An 18,101-nucleotide genomic window follows, 5' to 3' on the forward strand; every position below is an offset into this window, starting at 1 on the left:
AATAAAAGGAAAACCACAGATGCCAGGTCCTGTTCTGTCCCATCAAAAGAATATTGATCTGCACAAGGGAAGAGGCAGAGAAAGCTTAGAAACGTTTCACATATTGGAGGCTACATTCTCGGAATTGTGATCGCCATCGGGCCCTCCCTAGGGTAGGGCTATTCGGTCAATTACCCAAGGTCCCGTGCTGCTGGGGGGGCCCTGTCAACCCCGGGGAATGAGGCTCTGGGGAAAGTAGTGAGCAGGAGCCAGTTATCTGGGCACAGCATGGCTGCCGTTGCCTTCACCCGGCATCCTGTTGTCCAGCAGCTGTCCTGAGCCCGGCACTGCAATGGGCAGAGAGCTCCTGAGCCCTGGACATCCTGGAGTTGGTCATTAAGAGTAGAGGGGCAGTTGGGAGAGGTAAGAGATTTAAAGGCAGAACTTCAGTCCTCTACTGACAAGCCCCATGACTGATAAATTAGCTCCCACCTGCCTAGATATGCTCTCAGGACCACCCAAATAATTTTTCCAACAAGAAGCAACTAGATTTTATGAGATGAAGTAAGCAAGTCTTTTGAGATGTCTTCACTCTGCTGCATACTGCTTTCTTTCTCTTTTTCAAATCCTGAAAAAAACACCAAAACAAACTTAGGCTTCATGCTATTTTTGCCACAGAATGTTTTCAAGGCATATAGGGCAGAAAGAAGAAAAGGCAGAGTATACCAAGAATAGCCGGGGCGCCCTCAGAAAGGTTATGAGAGTTGGATCATAAGTTGCATGTGGAACAGAAATACCCAATATGAATTGATTGTAGCAGAGAAAGCCAGAAAAGGTCAAAATTGTACCGAATAAGTGTCCTAAACAGGCTGCCCTGCTACTGCTGCAGTAACTAGATTCCTTTTGTTTGGATATGCTGGGTTTATTAAAGGATTCATTTTAAAGATTTGAATTTTGTCCCTTAAAGATCGAAAGTGACTATCCGGATATTAGCTGGCCATCTTCGGTTTTCAATTCTTCTTCTTCCGCTGCCGGTGCTTCAGCCAGCCAGAAGCAGCACGTGCTTATGATGAGGCAAGCTGAAGTGAGAGCTGCTGCTTCAGCTGCTGCTCAGGCCAACTCCACTCACTGTGGAAAAATGGAAGACTTTCCTTCACCCCCACCTGACTCACCACAAACTCCAGCTGATACGACTGCACTTTCCCAGTCCCCTGAAATCCCCGCTCCTTCAGGAAAACCGCCAATCCCTAAAGAGTTATACTCAAAGCAAAGAAATTTATATGAATTAAAACGTCTATACAAACACATTCACCCAGAACTAAGGAAAAACTTAGAGCAATTTTATCACAGTGAGGTCTCTGAGATCATTTCTAGTCAAGAGGATGCAGACAGCTCAGGATCAGCAGGGGTTCAGCAAACGCGGTATGTATTTGAAAATAGCGGCAGCAGCAGCACCCCCCAGGGCCGGAGTGCTGGACAAGAGAATCTAGAGTGGGACGAAATCCTCAAGGGAGAGGTGCAGTCCATGAGGTGGATTTTTGAGAACCAGCCCCTGGATTCAATCAAAGACGAATCTTCAGATGAAGACAGTGGGAAAAAGAGCATTGCAGATCAAGAAATCATTCCCGGTGGAGATGTTAAGTTTACCACGTGGATGTTTGAGACCCAGCCTATAGCCACATTGGGGATAGAGTCTTCTGATTCAGCAGAGAAAATTGACAAAATTCCAGAACTAGCTAGAGGAGATGTCCGCACAGCCACATGGATGTTTGAAACTCAGCCGTTGGATTCAATGAATAAAATTCACCAGGACCCAGAGGGAGGATCAGAGGAAACTGCCACTGAAACCATAATGGGTGGTGACGTCAAGACTGTGAGGTACATGTTTGAAAATCAACCTCTTGATCAACTTGGGCAGCTGTACTCAGTGGACGAAGTTAACCTCCTCCAGCTCAGGTCTGAACTTAAGGAGATCAAAGGGGATGTAAAGAGAAGCATAAAGCATTTTGAAACGCAACCATTGTACGTTATTAGAGACAGCTTAGGTCAAATACTAGAAATCAAGACTGTTCACAGAGAAGACATTGAAAGAGGGGATGTGAGGACTGCCCGCTGGATGTTTGAAACTCAGCCCTTGGACATGATTAATAGAGGTTCTGCAGAAATTAAAGTTGTCCGTGGAATTTCCATGGAAGAAAGTGTCAGAGGAGGCGTAAGCAAGACAAAGTGGCTCTTTGAAACCCGACCCCTCGATAACATCAAGGAAGACTCTGAAGATTCTGTCACTGAAAAGGAAATTATCATTGGCGCTGATGTCTCTAGAAAATGCTGGGTGTTTGAGACCCAGCCGTTAGATGCGCTGAACAAAACTGATGATGCAAACCCGGCACCAGCTGAAGAAATAATAGGTGGTGATGTCAAAACCACTAAGCACTTATTTGAAACATTACCGATGGATGCTTTAAAAGACAGTCCAGATGTGGGTAAACTCCAGAAGATGGCGGCAACTGAAGAAGAAAGGGGTGACGTCAGGCATCAGAAATGGATTTTTGAGACTCAACCTTTAGAGCAGATCAGGGAAGAAAGAAAAGAGTTTGTCAGAACAGTGAAGCTCGAAGAGATTGATCGAGGAGATGTGAGAAACTGCAAACATATTTTTGAAACAAGTAATTTGGTTAAATATGATGAATCCCAAAAGATTCAGGTGGAAGGGGTGTCAAGAGGAGCGGTTGAGTTAAATAAATCTCTTTTTGAATCAACTCCATTGTATGCCATTCAAGACAGTCTTGGAAAATATCATAAAGTTAAAACAATTCAGCAAGAAGAAATTCTGAGAGGTGATGTAAGGAGTTGCAGATGGTTGTTTGAAACAAGGCCTATTGACCAATTTGATGAGAGCATTCAGAAGTTTCAGATTATCAAAGGAATATCTACACAAGAAATTCAAGCTGGGGATGTAAAGTCAGCTAAGTGGCTGTTTGAAACTCAACCCCTCGATGCTATTAAATATTTTAGTAATGTGGAGGATGAAGAAAGTGCATCACAACAGACTACAGATGTTGTTAGAGGGGATGTAAAGACATGCAGGTGGTTGTTTGAAACTCAGCCAATGGAGTCACTTTATGAAAAAGTGGAGCTAATGACTGACAAGGAAGAAATTCATAAGGGGGATGTTAAAACTTGTACCTGGCTCTTTGAAACTCAGCCACTTGACGCAATACGAGAAGACTCTGAAGCAACAGAAAAACAGCCCACTGTAAAACATGAGGATATCCAAGGGAGTGATGTGCGCACAGTCTGTTTTCTTTTTGAGACAGAAAGCCTGGACAATATACAAGGGGAAGAAGGAAAAGAAGTTAAGACAGTAGAACTGGATATCCAGGCTGGCGATGTTTCTGGAATGAAATATAAATTTGAAAACCAGTCCTTGGATTCCATAAATTCTGGTTCAGAGGAAGTTTTGAAGAAGATAAAAACTCTGCAAGCTGAAGATATTCAGAAAGGCAATGTATTAAATTGCAGGTGGCTTTTTGAAAATCGGCCTATTGACACAATCAAAGACAACGAAGAATGCAATGAATTATTCAAGATGGTTACAGATATACAGGGTGGTGATGTGAGGCGAGGGTGTTTTATTTTTGAGACTTTTTCTTTGGACCAAATTAAAGAGGAATCTTCAGAGAGTAGCTCCAAGGAAACGGTTAATGAAGAAGAGATAACAAAAGGGTATGTGAGAAACTATAAAATGCTGTTTGAAACCCAGCCCCTCTATGCCATACAAGACAAAGATGGGTATTACCATGAAGTGACAACAGTGAAGAAGGAAGAAGTGATTCACGGAGATGTCCGGGGCACCAGGTGGCTGTTTGAAACGAAACCTTTAGGGTCCATTAATGAATCAGATCACGTATACCTCATCAAGTCCGTCACACAGGAGGATATTCTTAAAGGTGATGTTAGTTCTGTGAGGTACAGGTTTGAAACTCAACCACTGGATAAAATTTCAGAGGATGAGAAAACAATTATTCCTACTGTGGACTGCGTCCAGGGTGGTGATGTGAAGGCTGGAAAGCGACTCTTCGAGTCTGAAGAATTTAATAAACGCGCCTGCCTTAGGACAGTAAGCATCAGTGAAATTCAAAAGGGCAATGTTAAAACATCCACCTGGTTGTTTGAGACACACGCTATGGATGAGCTGCGAGGAGATGGGTCGGAATTTGAAAGCATGAAGACCGTCACCAAGGAAGATTTTCAGAAAGGAGACGTTCAGCAGGCAGTGTGGCTTTTTGAAAACCAGACTTTAGATTCCATTAAAGAAATGGATGACAGCATCCCAAAAAACGTCCGAGAAGAAATACCCTCCTGTGATGTAAAGACGACCACGTGGCTCTTCGAAACGACTCCTTTCCATGAATTTAATGAAAAGACTATGGAAAAGGTGGAAATCATTGGAAAGAGTATTAAAGAAACGTTAGAAGAACTGTATTCTCATAAGGTTGTTGAGTCTCATGGAATTATCATTGAAGCGGATGAAGTGGGAGATGTCCGAATGGCAAAATACAAGCTCATGAATCAAGAACCTCCTGAAATACAGAAAGAAGAAATTATTAGAGGGGATTTAAGAAATATCATGATCAACCTCCTCTCCAAAAGAGACTCTTCCAAAAGAGAGATTTTAGTTGGTGAAGAAGAGAAGGGCAATATTAGTTTGACCAAATCTCAGTTATTGAACAAATCAACAGATATTCATGTAGAAAAAGAAGAGGTAGTGAAAGGGGATATACAGCAAGCGATAAAAAATCTGTTGAGTGAGAAAAGACCTGTAAAGCAAGGAATTTTAATTCAGGAAGATGAGCGAGGTGACATTAACATGACAGTTTATTCCCTTCTCCACAAAAATAATGGGCATAAAATCGAACATAAAGAAGTGATAGGAGGAGATGTGAAACGCACTATTCACAACCTGTTGTCGTCCACGTCGAACGATGGAATATCGGAAAGGGCTAAAATAGATGAGACAGAGAGAGGAAATGTTCAGTTTTTTACAACCTGCATCGAAGCTGGAGCGCTGGATTACCTCAAACTACTCCAGACAGAGTCAAATGAAACACTTATAGCCGGGAAACAAGACAAAGAGGAGGAAATAATCGGAGGCGATGTTGAAGGCACAAAGCTGTTGCTAAAGAAAAAGGCGTTTCAGATTGAACAGACCGTTAATGAAACTGACATCATCCCAGGAGATGTGCAGAATGCAGTTAAGATTTTTATGACAGAGCCACAAGGAACATACTGTCAGGCACCCAAAGACGAAATTATAAAAGGTGACTTGAAAGCAACCCTAAATTCTCTTAGTCAGGCCATAAATCAGACCGAGGTTTCCCAAAAGGAAGAAATTATGAAAGCTGACATCCCAGTCTCACTGAAGACTCTTAAAGAGCCACGCGAGCGGCGGCAAGAAGCTCTAAAACCTGATGTCATCCCCGGTGACATAAAGCAAGCCATCGAATCCCTGGAAAAAGCGATCACCACAAGAACTGAAATTCTTAAAAAGGAGGTTATCCGAGATGATCTCGAAGCAGCATTGAGGTCTCTGAACGAAGTCCAGAGGTCTTTAAAGGAGGTAGCCCAAGGAGCGGCAACCCGGGAAAAATCTTCTGAGGATCTGAAAATGGCTGAGGTCAGTGAAGCCATCCAGAGAGGCCCCAAGGACATTGCCGTGCAGCCTGTGCCGGAGACACGGGAGGCAGTCCGGCTCCACAACGGACTTGGAGCTCACAAGCAAATCACCGTCCAACCTCTGCAGGACAGTCATTCCGAAAAGCATACCGAGGGAACGATTCCCCGCGAGGCCCCCAGAGGCACCGTAAAGATTGTTGTTGGTCGTGAACACAATAACGATGCTCTTGAGAAAAGTTTAAGGAGATTATCAGATTCACCCTACAAATTTCTTGAAAATTTTGCTGAAATGGGGGAAAGAACTGGAGTGCGGGGAGATGCAGGGAGGAAAGGGCACGATGATAAAAATGAACAAAGGAACTACCCACCCCCTGCCGTCGGTTCAGTGAAGAAATATGCAAGGATTGGGAAATCAGAGACTGAAGACAGAGTGCTGAAGGCGGCTGATGCCTCCACTGCCGCCCTGACCATTGACCGAGGAGCCGGGAAGCAACAGGGTCCATCTGGCACTCTGGGGAATGGGCCTCGAGACAAAGAAACGTCACGGATTCAGAATCAGAAAAAGAAGGAAAAAAGCATCAAAGGGTCAACATCTGGCCACAGTTCCAAATCCAGTCTGGCCCCTCAGCCAATGAACGTGGCTGGCAATGGGACAGGTAGAGAGCCTGACCACTGTCAAGAGCTAAGGTTGCAGCAGAAACTGAGGCATGCTCCGAGTTATAGTAAGATTTCTGAAAAGAAGGAAATGAATCTTCCACCGGGGCAGCCTTTTAGTCCTTTGCCTGCAGTGGATGATATGCAGAATGTATCAAAGTTGAAAGCGACAGAAGAAAGCTACCACAAATTGAATGTTCCTGAAAGAAGGCAAAAGGCCGATGTTCAGCAATGCATCGAGAACCTTAAAGCGAGAACTGATGTCACATCAACCTTAACAGTGGCCCAGGAGAAGTCCTCTACCTTGGTCAAGTCGGCTAAGGGAAATGATGGGCCAGAAAGGGATTCTCCTCTTCCCCCACCATCTCCACCTTCACCTCCACCTTCAAATGCATCATCTGAAATTGAATTTCCTCTGCCCCCACCTCCTCCTCCAATAATGCTGTCTGATAAACAGATGTTTCCGTCATTACCATCAACAGAAAAGGCAAACCCTGAATTTGAGAGTTTTCCTCTTCTTCCCCCACCTCCACCACCGCCACCGATGGATGACAGATCAGAGAAGCGGTGCCCGTCTAGCTCTCTTCCCCTTCCACCTCCGCCGCCTTCTCTGTTACGACCGGCATCTGTGCTGCCTGGAGAAAGTGGCAGTGTCCGACAGAACTCTGAAGCTTCCACCCCAGTAGTAAAGCCCCCAAAGAAATTCCCCAAACCTAAGCACTTCAAGCCACTGCAGGAAAACCCAGTTGATGTGTCTCCAAAACTTGAATCGACTGGCCTTAATCCTAATTCGGAAGCTGAAATGACCCAAATGGAAGAGAAAAGGGAAAGAATGGTAACAGGTCTGGTGGAGCACACCCAGGTTAAAAAAGGGAAGAAGGTCACCAAGGCAGTAGGGGGAACTGGACAATCATCTGTTTCAGAGGCTCTTCAAGGGCTTCCATCGCCCAAAAAACCTCATCCTTTTCCAGCAGATTCAGCAACCACAAGCCCTAAGCCTTATGTCCGAAAATTTAAGACTCCTTTAATGATTGCAGAGGAAAACTACAGACTACAAAAGGAAGAGTCTGAAAAAAGGAAAGACCAAACATCGTGCCAAGAGGTTGTCAAAACTGAAAACACTAACCAAGCAGAAGCAGAGTCAGAAAGGCCACGGAAAGAGACTCGCCCTTTGGAACCAAACTCACTGGTCACAACAGCCAAGTCAGACTCTAAATATCAATTCAGTGTTCAAACCTCAGGAACTTCAGATGATAAGCAGCTGTCAGCATCAACAACAGTGTCATCAGCAATTGAGAAGCTCCAGAATGTTTTAGAAATCTCTACAGCTGAGGACCAGATTGAAAAAGAAGTGCTGCAAGGTTCAAAGAACCCATCACACCCCAGTTTAGCTTATCAAATGGAACAAATCCCTCAAAAAATTACTACACATAAAAGAGAACAGAAAATAGATGCAGAGAGTTTGCCCAAAAATAAGACAAACACTCCAAGTTTCAAAGTTAAAACTATCGATCTTCCAACTGTGGATCAAAGCTCAAAGAGAACTCTTCAAGATTCTGACACCCACAAGAAACATCCTGGGTCAAATGCTCAAAATCTTACCATGCATGAGTATCCGAAAAGGCAGGAAACAGAATTAGACATGGCTATTAGAAGAAAACAAACTACTGCTGAGGAATATTGCCATGTGCCTACAGGGGAGGAAAGGCTGACAGACAAAACGCCCACTAAGCCAAGAAGGAATACACGGGGAGAAAATAGTAATGTAATTCATGGTCAAGAACAAGAAACAACAGAATCAAAGGATGAGAAAGTTTCAATAGCTCAAGAAAATCAGGGCAAGATATCTCTGGCTCCAAAAGAGAGAGAAGTAGTTCAAAGGAAGGAAAAACACCTTAAGAGTAAATCAGCAGAAAAGGTAGCCAAGCAAAAGGTTACTGATATGCATCTAGACTCACAGGCTAAGAGTTTTCAGCAAACGCAAATTCATACTTCTGAAAGTACAGATGAACCAAAAACATTGTCCCAGCAACATATTAGTGTGCAAGACGGAGAATATCTTCGAATCAGAGACACACAAAAGAAGCAAGTTTTCTTTAATACTAAAGATTCAAAGCAAGAGATTACACAGAACAAACCCTTATTTCCTACCCTGAAAGGATCCCAGCAGGATGATGAAAAATATGCAGTAAACATATTGGAATTCTTGAGAAAACGAGAAGAACTGCAGCAGATTTTGTCTAGAGTGAAGCAGTTTGAAGCGGAGCCAAATAAAAATGGCATTAAGACCTTTCAGACATTTTTAAATATTATCCCTGGATGGCTGATAGATGAAGAATATGTGGCTCATGTGGCAAAAGAAAATAATTTAGAAAAAATGAAAGAGGAAATAATACACATTAAAGCCCAAGCAGAGGAAATGCTTTTGTCCTGTGAAAACATGATTAAAACAGCCGTGACGTCCACACAGGCAGTGAAATTGAGAAGTGAATCTGCAAATCATAGTAGGACATCCCAGAAAATATCAAACGTGAGCATTAGTTCTAAGAAAAAAGTATGTGAAAAGGAAAGTAAAGGTAAAGTAGAAAACGCATCTCAACAGGAAGTAAAACCCCGCCGGGAAATTAAACGTGTGGAATGTACGGTCTCTTCTCCCTTGTTGAAAAAGCGATCACCGTCACCTACCTACATAACAATCGAATCCACTGCAAGACGAGCGGAGACTCCTGTTAAAGACAGCTGTGTGAGGGGGGAAAGTGCACCCATTCCTGTACCCGTGAAGCCGACATCCAGAGTGCACAGGGCATCTACCTCTCCCTCGCCTCCTAGCAATCGGGCCGAGCAGCTTGCCAAGCTGAAAGACACCACTGCAAAATTAGCTCAAGGCACCACTCAACACCCATCAGTCCCTCCAGGTCCAATTGTCGAAAAAAGAGCTGAAATTATCCAATCTCCCGCAACTCTTCGCCGACAAATTAAGATTGAGATGTGTGGGAGGGAGACTTTACCGAAGACTTCCGTACCTATACGTGTATCTCATGTTACTACTGATTCAGACAGAGATGCCAAAGAGGCCCAGGAAGAGGTTAAGAAAGTAGAAAACAGGAAGACCTGTGTTCGCCAAGATCTAGGAAATATTCCTGCATCCATAGTGCCAGAAGCAGAAAGCTATGAAGCAGTTCAAATCATACATAAAGTTGAGATGCCTAAGGTTGATTTATCAGGGCTCACTCATAGGTATGAAGCATCCAATCAAACAGTCCATATGGCTGAAAGTTTAGTGAATGGCCATGAAGGCAAACTGAACACATGGATAAGGGAGTTTGAGGATTTGCCAGGTTTGGGGGCAAAATCAAATGGTAGACTTTTTGCAAATGGTGAAATAAACCACAATGTAAGGCAAGAAGAAAGATGCACATTTAGTAAGGAGGAAATTGGTTCATCATCTTTGGACAATGAAAACTTAAACGGTAGTTTCAGGAACTTTTCATGCAGTCAACCCAGAGAGCCTCTGGAAAGGTCACCTTGCGAAACACCGGTGGTGTGTTCGGAAACAAGATCACTCAGGAAGTGTTTCTCAGGGGTGGACGCCTTTGATAGTAAAGCCGTGGGTTCAAGGACAGCAGCCTCTTCATCCCAAAGCCCCGAAGGTGTCAAGTCTGGGTTTGACTTCAAGCATGCCCCGCCAACTTACGAAGATGTCATTTCCGGGCACATTTTGGATATTTCAGCTGCAGATTCACCAGAAGATTTACTAAGGAATTTTCAAAAGACATGGCAGGAGAGTGAAAGAGTCTTCCAAAATCTGGGTTATGCCATCTCAGAAGCTTCTGAAACTGAAATGAGAAGCACCTTCCACGAGGAAGCGGCTTTTAGAAGTGGTAAATGAGCATGCAAAGTGTGAAGAAATGCCCACATGACACAGTGCTTGTATTTCATGTTTGTGAATGAAAAAGCAACCTAATCTAAAACTAACAAATGTTTTCTGCCCTCTGACTTTCTCTCTGAGCACTTGTTGTAGCCACTTTTTTCTTTCCAAAGGTATCCACAGTGTGGGAAACTAACAAATACTGATACGTTCAGTTTTGAAACTTGTGTTTATCAGGATAGCTAACATAATGTGGGATTAGCTTTGCAATAAAAAGCACTTCATGAAATTCACAGAAGTTAAGATTTCTTGTAAGAAGAATGCCTTTTATTAAATTTGTTTGGAAACATTATGACAGGCAACCCTGACAGATAGCCATTGATGTACTTTTAACTGGCAACGTTAAGTGGAATTTTATTTGGATTCAATATGACCAAGTAATAAGCCAGGAAACAATTTATAATGTTCATATGTGTCTTAAGGTTTCTTATTGATCTGTTTCTTCGATGAAAGTATAGGTCTTGAATTATGCTTTTTTTTAAGTGAAGTGGTATTTGTGTAGAGTAGGCTGTAACACCACTGCACTTTTCAGTCTGTAGCACAGTTTCATCGCCCTTCATAAATCAAGCTGAATTGCTTTATAGGCATTTCCTATGTACAGTAGATTGTCTACTCTGTTTTTCTTCAGACCCAGAGCAACCCTTTGTTTTTCCTACTACAGACTGCTTCTTTTACAATTAATGGTGCTTCACAAAGAAAGGATTTGGTATAATCAGCTAATGTTATTGCAGCTAATTCTGTCTGGCAACTGGAAAGAAATAGAAAGCATAAAAACGAGAATCGCAAAAATGCTAATAATCATGCCCTTATCATATTTCCAACATATGTGTCTTGCTTAGCAGGTTAAGGTGGTTTCTGGGAACCCTTCTGCCATAATTAAGCAAATCTGCCCCATCAGTTTCGAGTGCTCAGCTTCTGCTAGTGTAACTCCTAAACACATGGCAAATAAAAATTCCAAAATTTACTCAAAGGAACATCTATTTATACATGCTCACTTAGAGAAATGAATGTCTAAAGTAAGTAAATTGCCTGGCTATCAAATTATGATAAATTAGAGTGAGACATTTGTTCATATCCAAACTTTGCATAGCGAACACTTTAATGGTGTGGACTAATAAGAAAAAACTCCTTTATTAATATCCATGTGTGACAGGTGCTTGAAGACAATGCCGTTGTGACTTTTGTAAAATTTTGCTTCTAGAAACTTCCACTTCAGGACAAGGAAGCATGCACACTCTGTCAAAAGACGGTTTATCCAATGGAATCCCTAGTAGCAGACAAGCAGATTTTCCATAAATCCTGTTTCCGGTGCCACCACTGCAACAGTAAGCTAAGGTAAAAAAAGTGATTGTGCCCAGGAGTATTCATTTTGGAATGCCAAAAGTGTCAATCAATCCGTGGTATTGAGCATTTACTCTGGACTCTGCACTGTACTAAACACTTGGTCCTTGGGCTGATCCCACATTAACTCTCCCACTGGTTCTGCCAGAGGTATGCTACCTTTAAACATCTTTAGTGAAGAGTGGGTTGGTTATCTTGGGGTAGAGGAGGAATAGATGTTTAGACCAAGACTTCTCTGGGTTACTAAGGGCTTGAGGTATCCCTCTTTGTCGGGTCTTTTGATATATAGGTGGATCAGAGAGTTTAGTGGTTAGAAAATGAGCTTGCAGTGTGAAAAGGAATTGAGTTGTTTAGCTCTAATGGCTGCATATTTAATCCCTTGTTCTGTTTAGGGTTTATGGGTGAGGTGTCAGTGAAGAGTCAGTTTGAAATCTCTCAGAGCAGAAGTGATGTTTCAAATTTAAGAGGGTTTCCTTTACCTGTTTCTAATCTGAGAAAGATACTTTTAGAATAACACGGGTTGTGTTCTTAAAGAACTTGGTGCTCTGCAAAATATTGTGTCTATAGTAACCGATAATTCTGTGGGAATTATTGGGATAGGGATAAATGGTTCAAGAGTGACTACAAAGAGGGACATTTTTTGATACCTGCATTTTCCCCACCACTAGCAGAATACTTTATACCATTGGCATCTAAGCTGTTTTACTTATTGAAAAACTGTAAAGTTACAGGCACCCAGATGGAGATCTGTATGATACAGAATAATAAGTCCCAAGTAGAGGATGGGAAGCATAGCAGCATCACAGTTGGATGGATGCCAAACACATGCGGATAAGTTTCCTCCTAAATATATATATTTGTATCAGTGGACCAATACTCCAGACAGACTCGCTTTGTAGAAGTAATGTCCCCTGCTACTTCCATCAGGTTAAATCCAAATTGTATAATGAAAACACATGTTACAGCAGTGTTCCTTAAAAGGAACAACAAGTGACAGAAAACATGAAGGTGAAGTCCTAACTCTACCTGAACCTGTACTCAGAGAGAGTATGGCATCTTTGCCTATGAAAACTGAAGCTGAGGTGCCCATCACTGACCTTGAAGCGTCGGGTCTCTACACCCAAACTCTCCCCTGCTTCCTCCCTTGCAGTGCTTTCAGACCACACAGGGATGTATTTTAATTATCGAGCCTGACAATCCCTCAGCAACAGTTCACCTCTTCTGGATCTGTACGATTTAATCCCTGCAGTAAATTGAACATTCTGACTCTGCAGTACTCACCTCCAACCACAATCTGGCACCCACCTTCTAGTAAACTTAAAGGTGAACTTGAATTGAACTTGAATAACTCTGGGGAGTGGTGATAGACTAACAGGTAATGTCAAATCTTTGTTTTTTGTTTTTTCTCCTTGGTAGCTTGGGAAATTATGCATCTCTCCATGGACAAATCTACTGTAAACCCCATTTTAAGCAACTTTTCAAATCCAAGGGAAATTATGATGAAGGTTTTGGACATATGCAGCACAAAGATAGGTGGAGTTCCAAACTGCAGAGCAGTTCAGTGGACACAGTCCATAATGAAGAAAATCCAAATAAAAACACACCTGCAAAATCAAAGCTGCCTGATAATCAAGAGTCAGGTAATGATGAAGGGCTGGAGGATGGGTTGAAAAAATCTGGACAGAGGGGAAAGTTAAAAATCACCTGGCCTCCTTCCAATGACTCCCCCAAGAAATCTTTTGCTATTGAGGAAGAGTTCAAAGTGAATAAACCAAAATGGCCCCCAGAAGGTTTCCTGTCAGGAAGCTGCTGTACATCTGCAGACAGTCCAACAGAAAATAAGAGTGAACAGAAGTTAGAAGATGCCCGTGGTCATGTTGGAGAACGAAAAGGACAAGAGAATGATGATATTTCTGTCTTGCAACTAAATCAGCAGTGTAGCCATATGTCTCTGAAGGAAGACATTATAGGAATCGGTGAAATGAAAATATATGATGCTGGGAAGGAAGAGAAGAAAGAAGAAAATAGTGATGTGCAAGATAAGGTGAATGAAGCTGAAGATTCTTTGAATAAGAGGAAAAGTGAAATGGATCTTAATGACATTAATATGGTTGTGCAGGGGGCTGAAAAGGAGAATGATGAAAAAATTAATGAGCCCAATAGTGACGGAGTTTTACAGGTTACTAATGCTGATGATGAGGCTGTGCTAGAAAATCATAAAGAAAATTTGAATAAGAATAATAACAATAATTATGCAGTAGGCTTAAATCTGAACAGTTGTGAGCAGAAGACATTTATCTTTGATATTCCTCATCCATTACCAGGATCAAGCGAGGCAAAACATATGAGCTCTGAATATGCAGCTGAAAGGTTAGAGAATGTGTCTAGGATTTCGGAGTTACTGGGTATTTTTGAATCTGAAAAGATTCACTCTAGGGATGGTATGGCTGTAGCACTTGATAAACCGAATGCACGAGATCCAGCATGTAATTCTGTTCAATCTGTTCAAGATGCCACTTGTCCCAAATCAGTTACCAGAAATGCATTAGAGTCGAAGGAAACCCCAAGTATACAATTCCCTTTCGAGACAGAGTTGCTGAACACCAAGGAGGAACCAAAAAATGATGAAAACTTGTACAGTGTTTTCTCTGACACTGTGAAAAACCCTTCTTTACTCAGAAAGAATGAGGCATTTTTAGGCTGTAGTCTAATAGATTCTGTTCATGTGAAAAATCCTTCCTGCTGGTATATAAAAGAACATGAGAATGTCATTAATAATTGTCAAGACGGTGAAATAATAAAAGTGAAATGCAGTGGCAGAAGCTCAAGTTTAGACTCTCTGAATGCAGAATATTTGGCTTTTCCATCACTTCCAAGAAGTGAAGACCAACTCACTGTTGAAGAGCAAATTAAAAGAAATAGATGCTACAATGACACTGAATGAAAGTTAAGCGATCTGTTAAAGTTGTTTTCCATAAAATTAAGGGAAAGGCTGTATTTACATCCATATGTAATACTTTAGGCTTTTATGAGCACTGCTGGGGTAACATAATACAGAGCAATTTCATATCTATTACAAAATTAGTTTTTCTTATATTGTTACCCGTTTTTCATAATTTGAGTAAATCAGATGTTTACAAAAATGGATCAATGGACAGATTTAAAGAACATTTTTTATGTTTTTCTATGAACCTGCACTAAAGTGTGTATTTCTGAAAATATAAAGACCAGTGGCCTTCTTAAAGGACGAAACCATGTTCACTAGTTTATATATCCCAATTTTACATTATTTGTTATTTCAACTGACCTGGGAACTACAGCATCTGGTATGCCCCAAAAGGAAGAAAAATATTTCCCAAACTGTTTTTTTTAACTATTGTAAGTAAATTAGCTACTGCTCCAGATGGCAATACATGCCCTTGTTTTTATATCTTCTAATCCATACATATTTCCCACTAGAAATACCAATATGCCTGTTGACTATTAGAAACTAGATATGGTAAGTGTGTTCACTCTCCACCTTGCTGCCAACCTAAAAGAGAAATTATTGTAGCCCAGAAAATGTGTATTACTTGTAAAGAAAAAACACCCCAAAGAATAAAGGCTTTGACATTCTAGGGGAATCATTAATTTTCCAGTGGATCAAAGTGGAGCTGCATTGAGGAATCAACTAAACAGGGAAGGTAATCATAGTGGCTATTTTAATAAATTATTCAAATGTATGTGTTTTTTTTTAAAAAAAGGTTATTTTAATGCAAATTAAGAACTACAGATCACTTTTAGCACTTTTAAATTCTTAATACATAGAATAGTTTTACTTTTAGCAGTTATTCTTGCTTGCATGAAAGAGTAGAAAAGATATTACTTTATTGCTGATCATTTCCAATAAAGGAAACTTTTCAACATTCTGACTTGAATTTCCTGCTCAATGTTTATGTAGTTGCATGTTTTCAGTGTCATCTCAACTTGTGTAGGCATAAGAGAAATTATCATAATAAAATATTTTAAACATACACACATTTTAGTAACTTCCTGGGTGTGGAAGTAGGATGCAAGGTGTTAAAAACTTACTTGAAAATGTTGTACATTTTGTTCTTAATTTTCAGGTCAGTGTGCCCTCAGAAGAGTCTGTCTCCAACATTTTAATGGTTAATATTGTGGAATTCTGCTGATAATGACAAAGCACAGCAATACAATAGCAAATTCTTAATCTGAATTATTGTATTCTTTATTTTTGAATTATTTTGTGACTTAGTCACCAATAGTCACTTAAGACTACATAAAAGTTTCTACTTGGCTTCTGTTAATTTAATTCAGCTTAAAAGTGCGGACTGTATTGCCTAAGCACTTATTTTCTTAAACATTTCTTTATTTTTTTTTAGTGGCAAACTACTGAAATGGCACAGATAGGAAAACACCCACCATAATAACACAGCTACAAGTGTGTGAGTGAGTATGTATATTAGTCTGGGGTGCTACTTGCCAGCTATAGAAAATAACCTTGGAAAGAAATTATGTGAAATTGCTTTCCTAAAGGGATTCTGTCCAAAGGGAGAGGGACAGAATGAGCTCTTATGGTTTCTCCATTGCAGCCAATGGTGATCTAGGTTCTAATCCCGCCTCAGCCCCTTGTCTGCTCTATGACTCGGGGCAAGTCATTTAAGTTCTCTGTATTTCCATTTTCTCATCTGTAAAATAAGGGTTAAATACCAATTCTCCCTCTTCCTTAAACAGCTCATGTGGGACAAGAACCATGCCCCCTAATTATCTTGTATCTACTTCAGGTCTCAGAACAATGTTTAATACATAGCATTCAACACACACCACTACTGTATTTATCCACTACACTGAAAGATCCTTAAGGCAGGGATCATGTTTACCAACACTGCTGTACTTTCACAAGCAATTAGCACAATGCTCTGCACACCAAAAATGCTCAATAAATACTATTGATTAATTGACAAGAAAATCTATCTGATGGTAGATTTTATGGGTATTTCCATACTACAAAGTAGGTTTAAGGAACACAAATTTACTGGCTCATTTTATTGATGTGTAAGCACACTATATTGTATGCATGTGGATAGGGAAAACATCAGGAAACTAGAAGATTCAAGAGGGAAAAGATGTGTTTTGTTACATTCTGTTTTGATGGAGTCACTGATGAAAAGATAAAATAGTAATCATTAGTTTAAAAGAAAACAGTTGTATCAGTGCCAGAAAATTAACTCATTGGTGAGCCATCAGGAAGTGGAAAAGCAGAAGAGCAGTAAAACATATTTTATTGTTCTCTAATTTTGAGAACTTAGGACAGCTCTCATTCTAATGGAAATGTTCGAAGTACACTGACTCTAATCAGGTTGATAATCTAACCTCAGAAAACCAAATCTACATTAGAAAAAACAAGTTACCTATTGGGTTCCTAAAAATAATGGCCCTCTCAGGGTTGCACCTGGAGAGTTTCCAGTACTCTACCAGTCTCCACTACGGGAGGGAGAGACAAGTAGAGACATATCCATTCCATTCCTAGCTTGGGCAGCGGCTAGTGAGTGGAAGGCAATCTGCTATAAGTCAAAATTCACCTATGCTGGGCAGCAGCAGCATGGGAGAAAGTTGAGGGTGGAGACTCAAAGATACGGCACGGCAGGAAGCAATGGTAAACCACATACGTATTTTTACCAAGAGAACTCTATGGATACACTACCAGAATGATTGCAGACGGTGGTGGGGCATTCTGGAAGAGTTGCATCCATGGCATCGCTATGGGTCGGAGTCAACTCGACAGCATAAGACAAGGCAAGATCAAGTTTTTTTCAATTCATTTTAGGCACAATCATAACAAAGCCTGTGAAGAATGAAAACTAAAAATTTGGAGTGAAATTGGTATAAACTCATACTGCTACCACCCTCTTCTGTTTATAAAACATCTTTATCAAACATGGGAAGGTAGCTTTCTATTCTAATGTTGTGGACTGGTAACTAATGTATATTTCTTAAAAATGCATCCTTGCATGATAAACCCAGTCTCCTACAATTTAAAGGTGTAAACCAATTCAAAGGAATATCATCATGTGACCTGCAGCTCACCCGTGAAATTCAACGTCTTACAAGATCGTTACATCTAGTACTGGCACTTGCTTTGTGTAAGAATGGTAAAATGTATTGATCCCTGAAACATTGGCACCTTCTCTAATAATAATGATAAAATGAATTGAGTCTCGTGCATCAACATTTAAGCTGAACACCTACAGGCTCCTTTATGCTCAGCATTCAAGTGTGTGTTTGTGGGAGGGAGGGAAGCAGAGAGGTGCATTTTTATTTTTATCTGCATAGGTCAGAATTTATGGCCATCAGCTTGCACCAGCAATATCCTGATGAGCCAACACGGAAATGTGGAGCTGCAGTTGATACCAGAGCCCAGGTGGAATCTGGGACTAAGGCAATGCGTTATGGAACGTCTGTTTTCAGCTTTATGCCCTAGCTCGCCAAGCCCATTGCAGGACTGTCGGGTATGAAGGACTCT

At 41.0% G+C, this 18,101-nt stretch overlaps 1 protein-coding gene and 1 non-coding gene across 3 annotated transcripts in view; both read left to right on the top strand.

The window, feature by feature from the left end:
- The window catches only part of XIRP2 (xin actin binding repeat containing 2), a 178,802-nt gene extending 163,316 nt beyond the window's left edge, over positions 1-15,486 (top strand). Inside the window, exons 8-10 of one of the 2 annotated variants that reach the window (XM_029072562.1) lie at positions 947-10,190; positions 11,439-11,572; positions 12,995-13,078. In XM_029072562.1, the coding sequence (XP_028928395.1) occupies positions 947-10,190; positions 11,439-11,533 (9,339 nt within the window). In that variant the 3' untranslated portion in view covers positions 11,534-11,572; positions 12,995-13,078. Of the gene's footprint in view, positions 1-946; positions 10,191-11,438; positions 11,573-12,994 lie in introns of both variants that reach the window. The other variant, XM_029072564.1, reaches the window with a different exon arrangement.
- A 1,526-nt stretch (positions 15,487-17,012) lies between these two features.
- On the top strand, positions 17,013-17,150 carry LOC114814468. The gene has a single exon (XR_003762261.1). It is a non-coding gene; the product is annotated as a small nucleolar RNA SNORA7 (small nucleolar RNA).
- Positions 17,151-18,101: the final 951 nt, after the last annotated feature.

This window comes from Ornithorhynchus anatinus, chromosome 9 (genome assembly GCF_004115215.2).
Source record: "Ornithorhynchus anatinus isolate Pmale09 chromosome 9, mOrnAna1.pri.v4, whole genome shotgun sequence".
Taxonomy (NCBI): Eukaryota; Metazoa; Chordata; class Mammalia; order Monotremata; family Ornithorhynchidae; genus Ornithorhynchus; species Ornithorhynchus anatinus.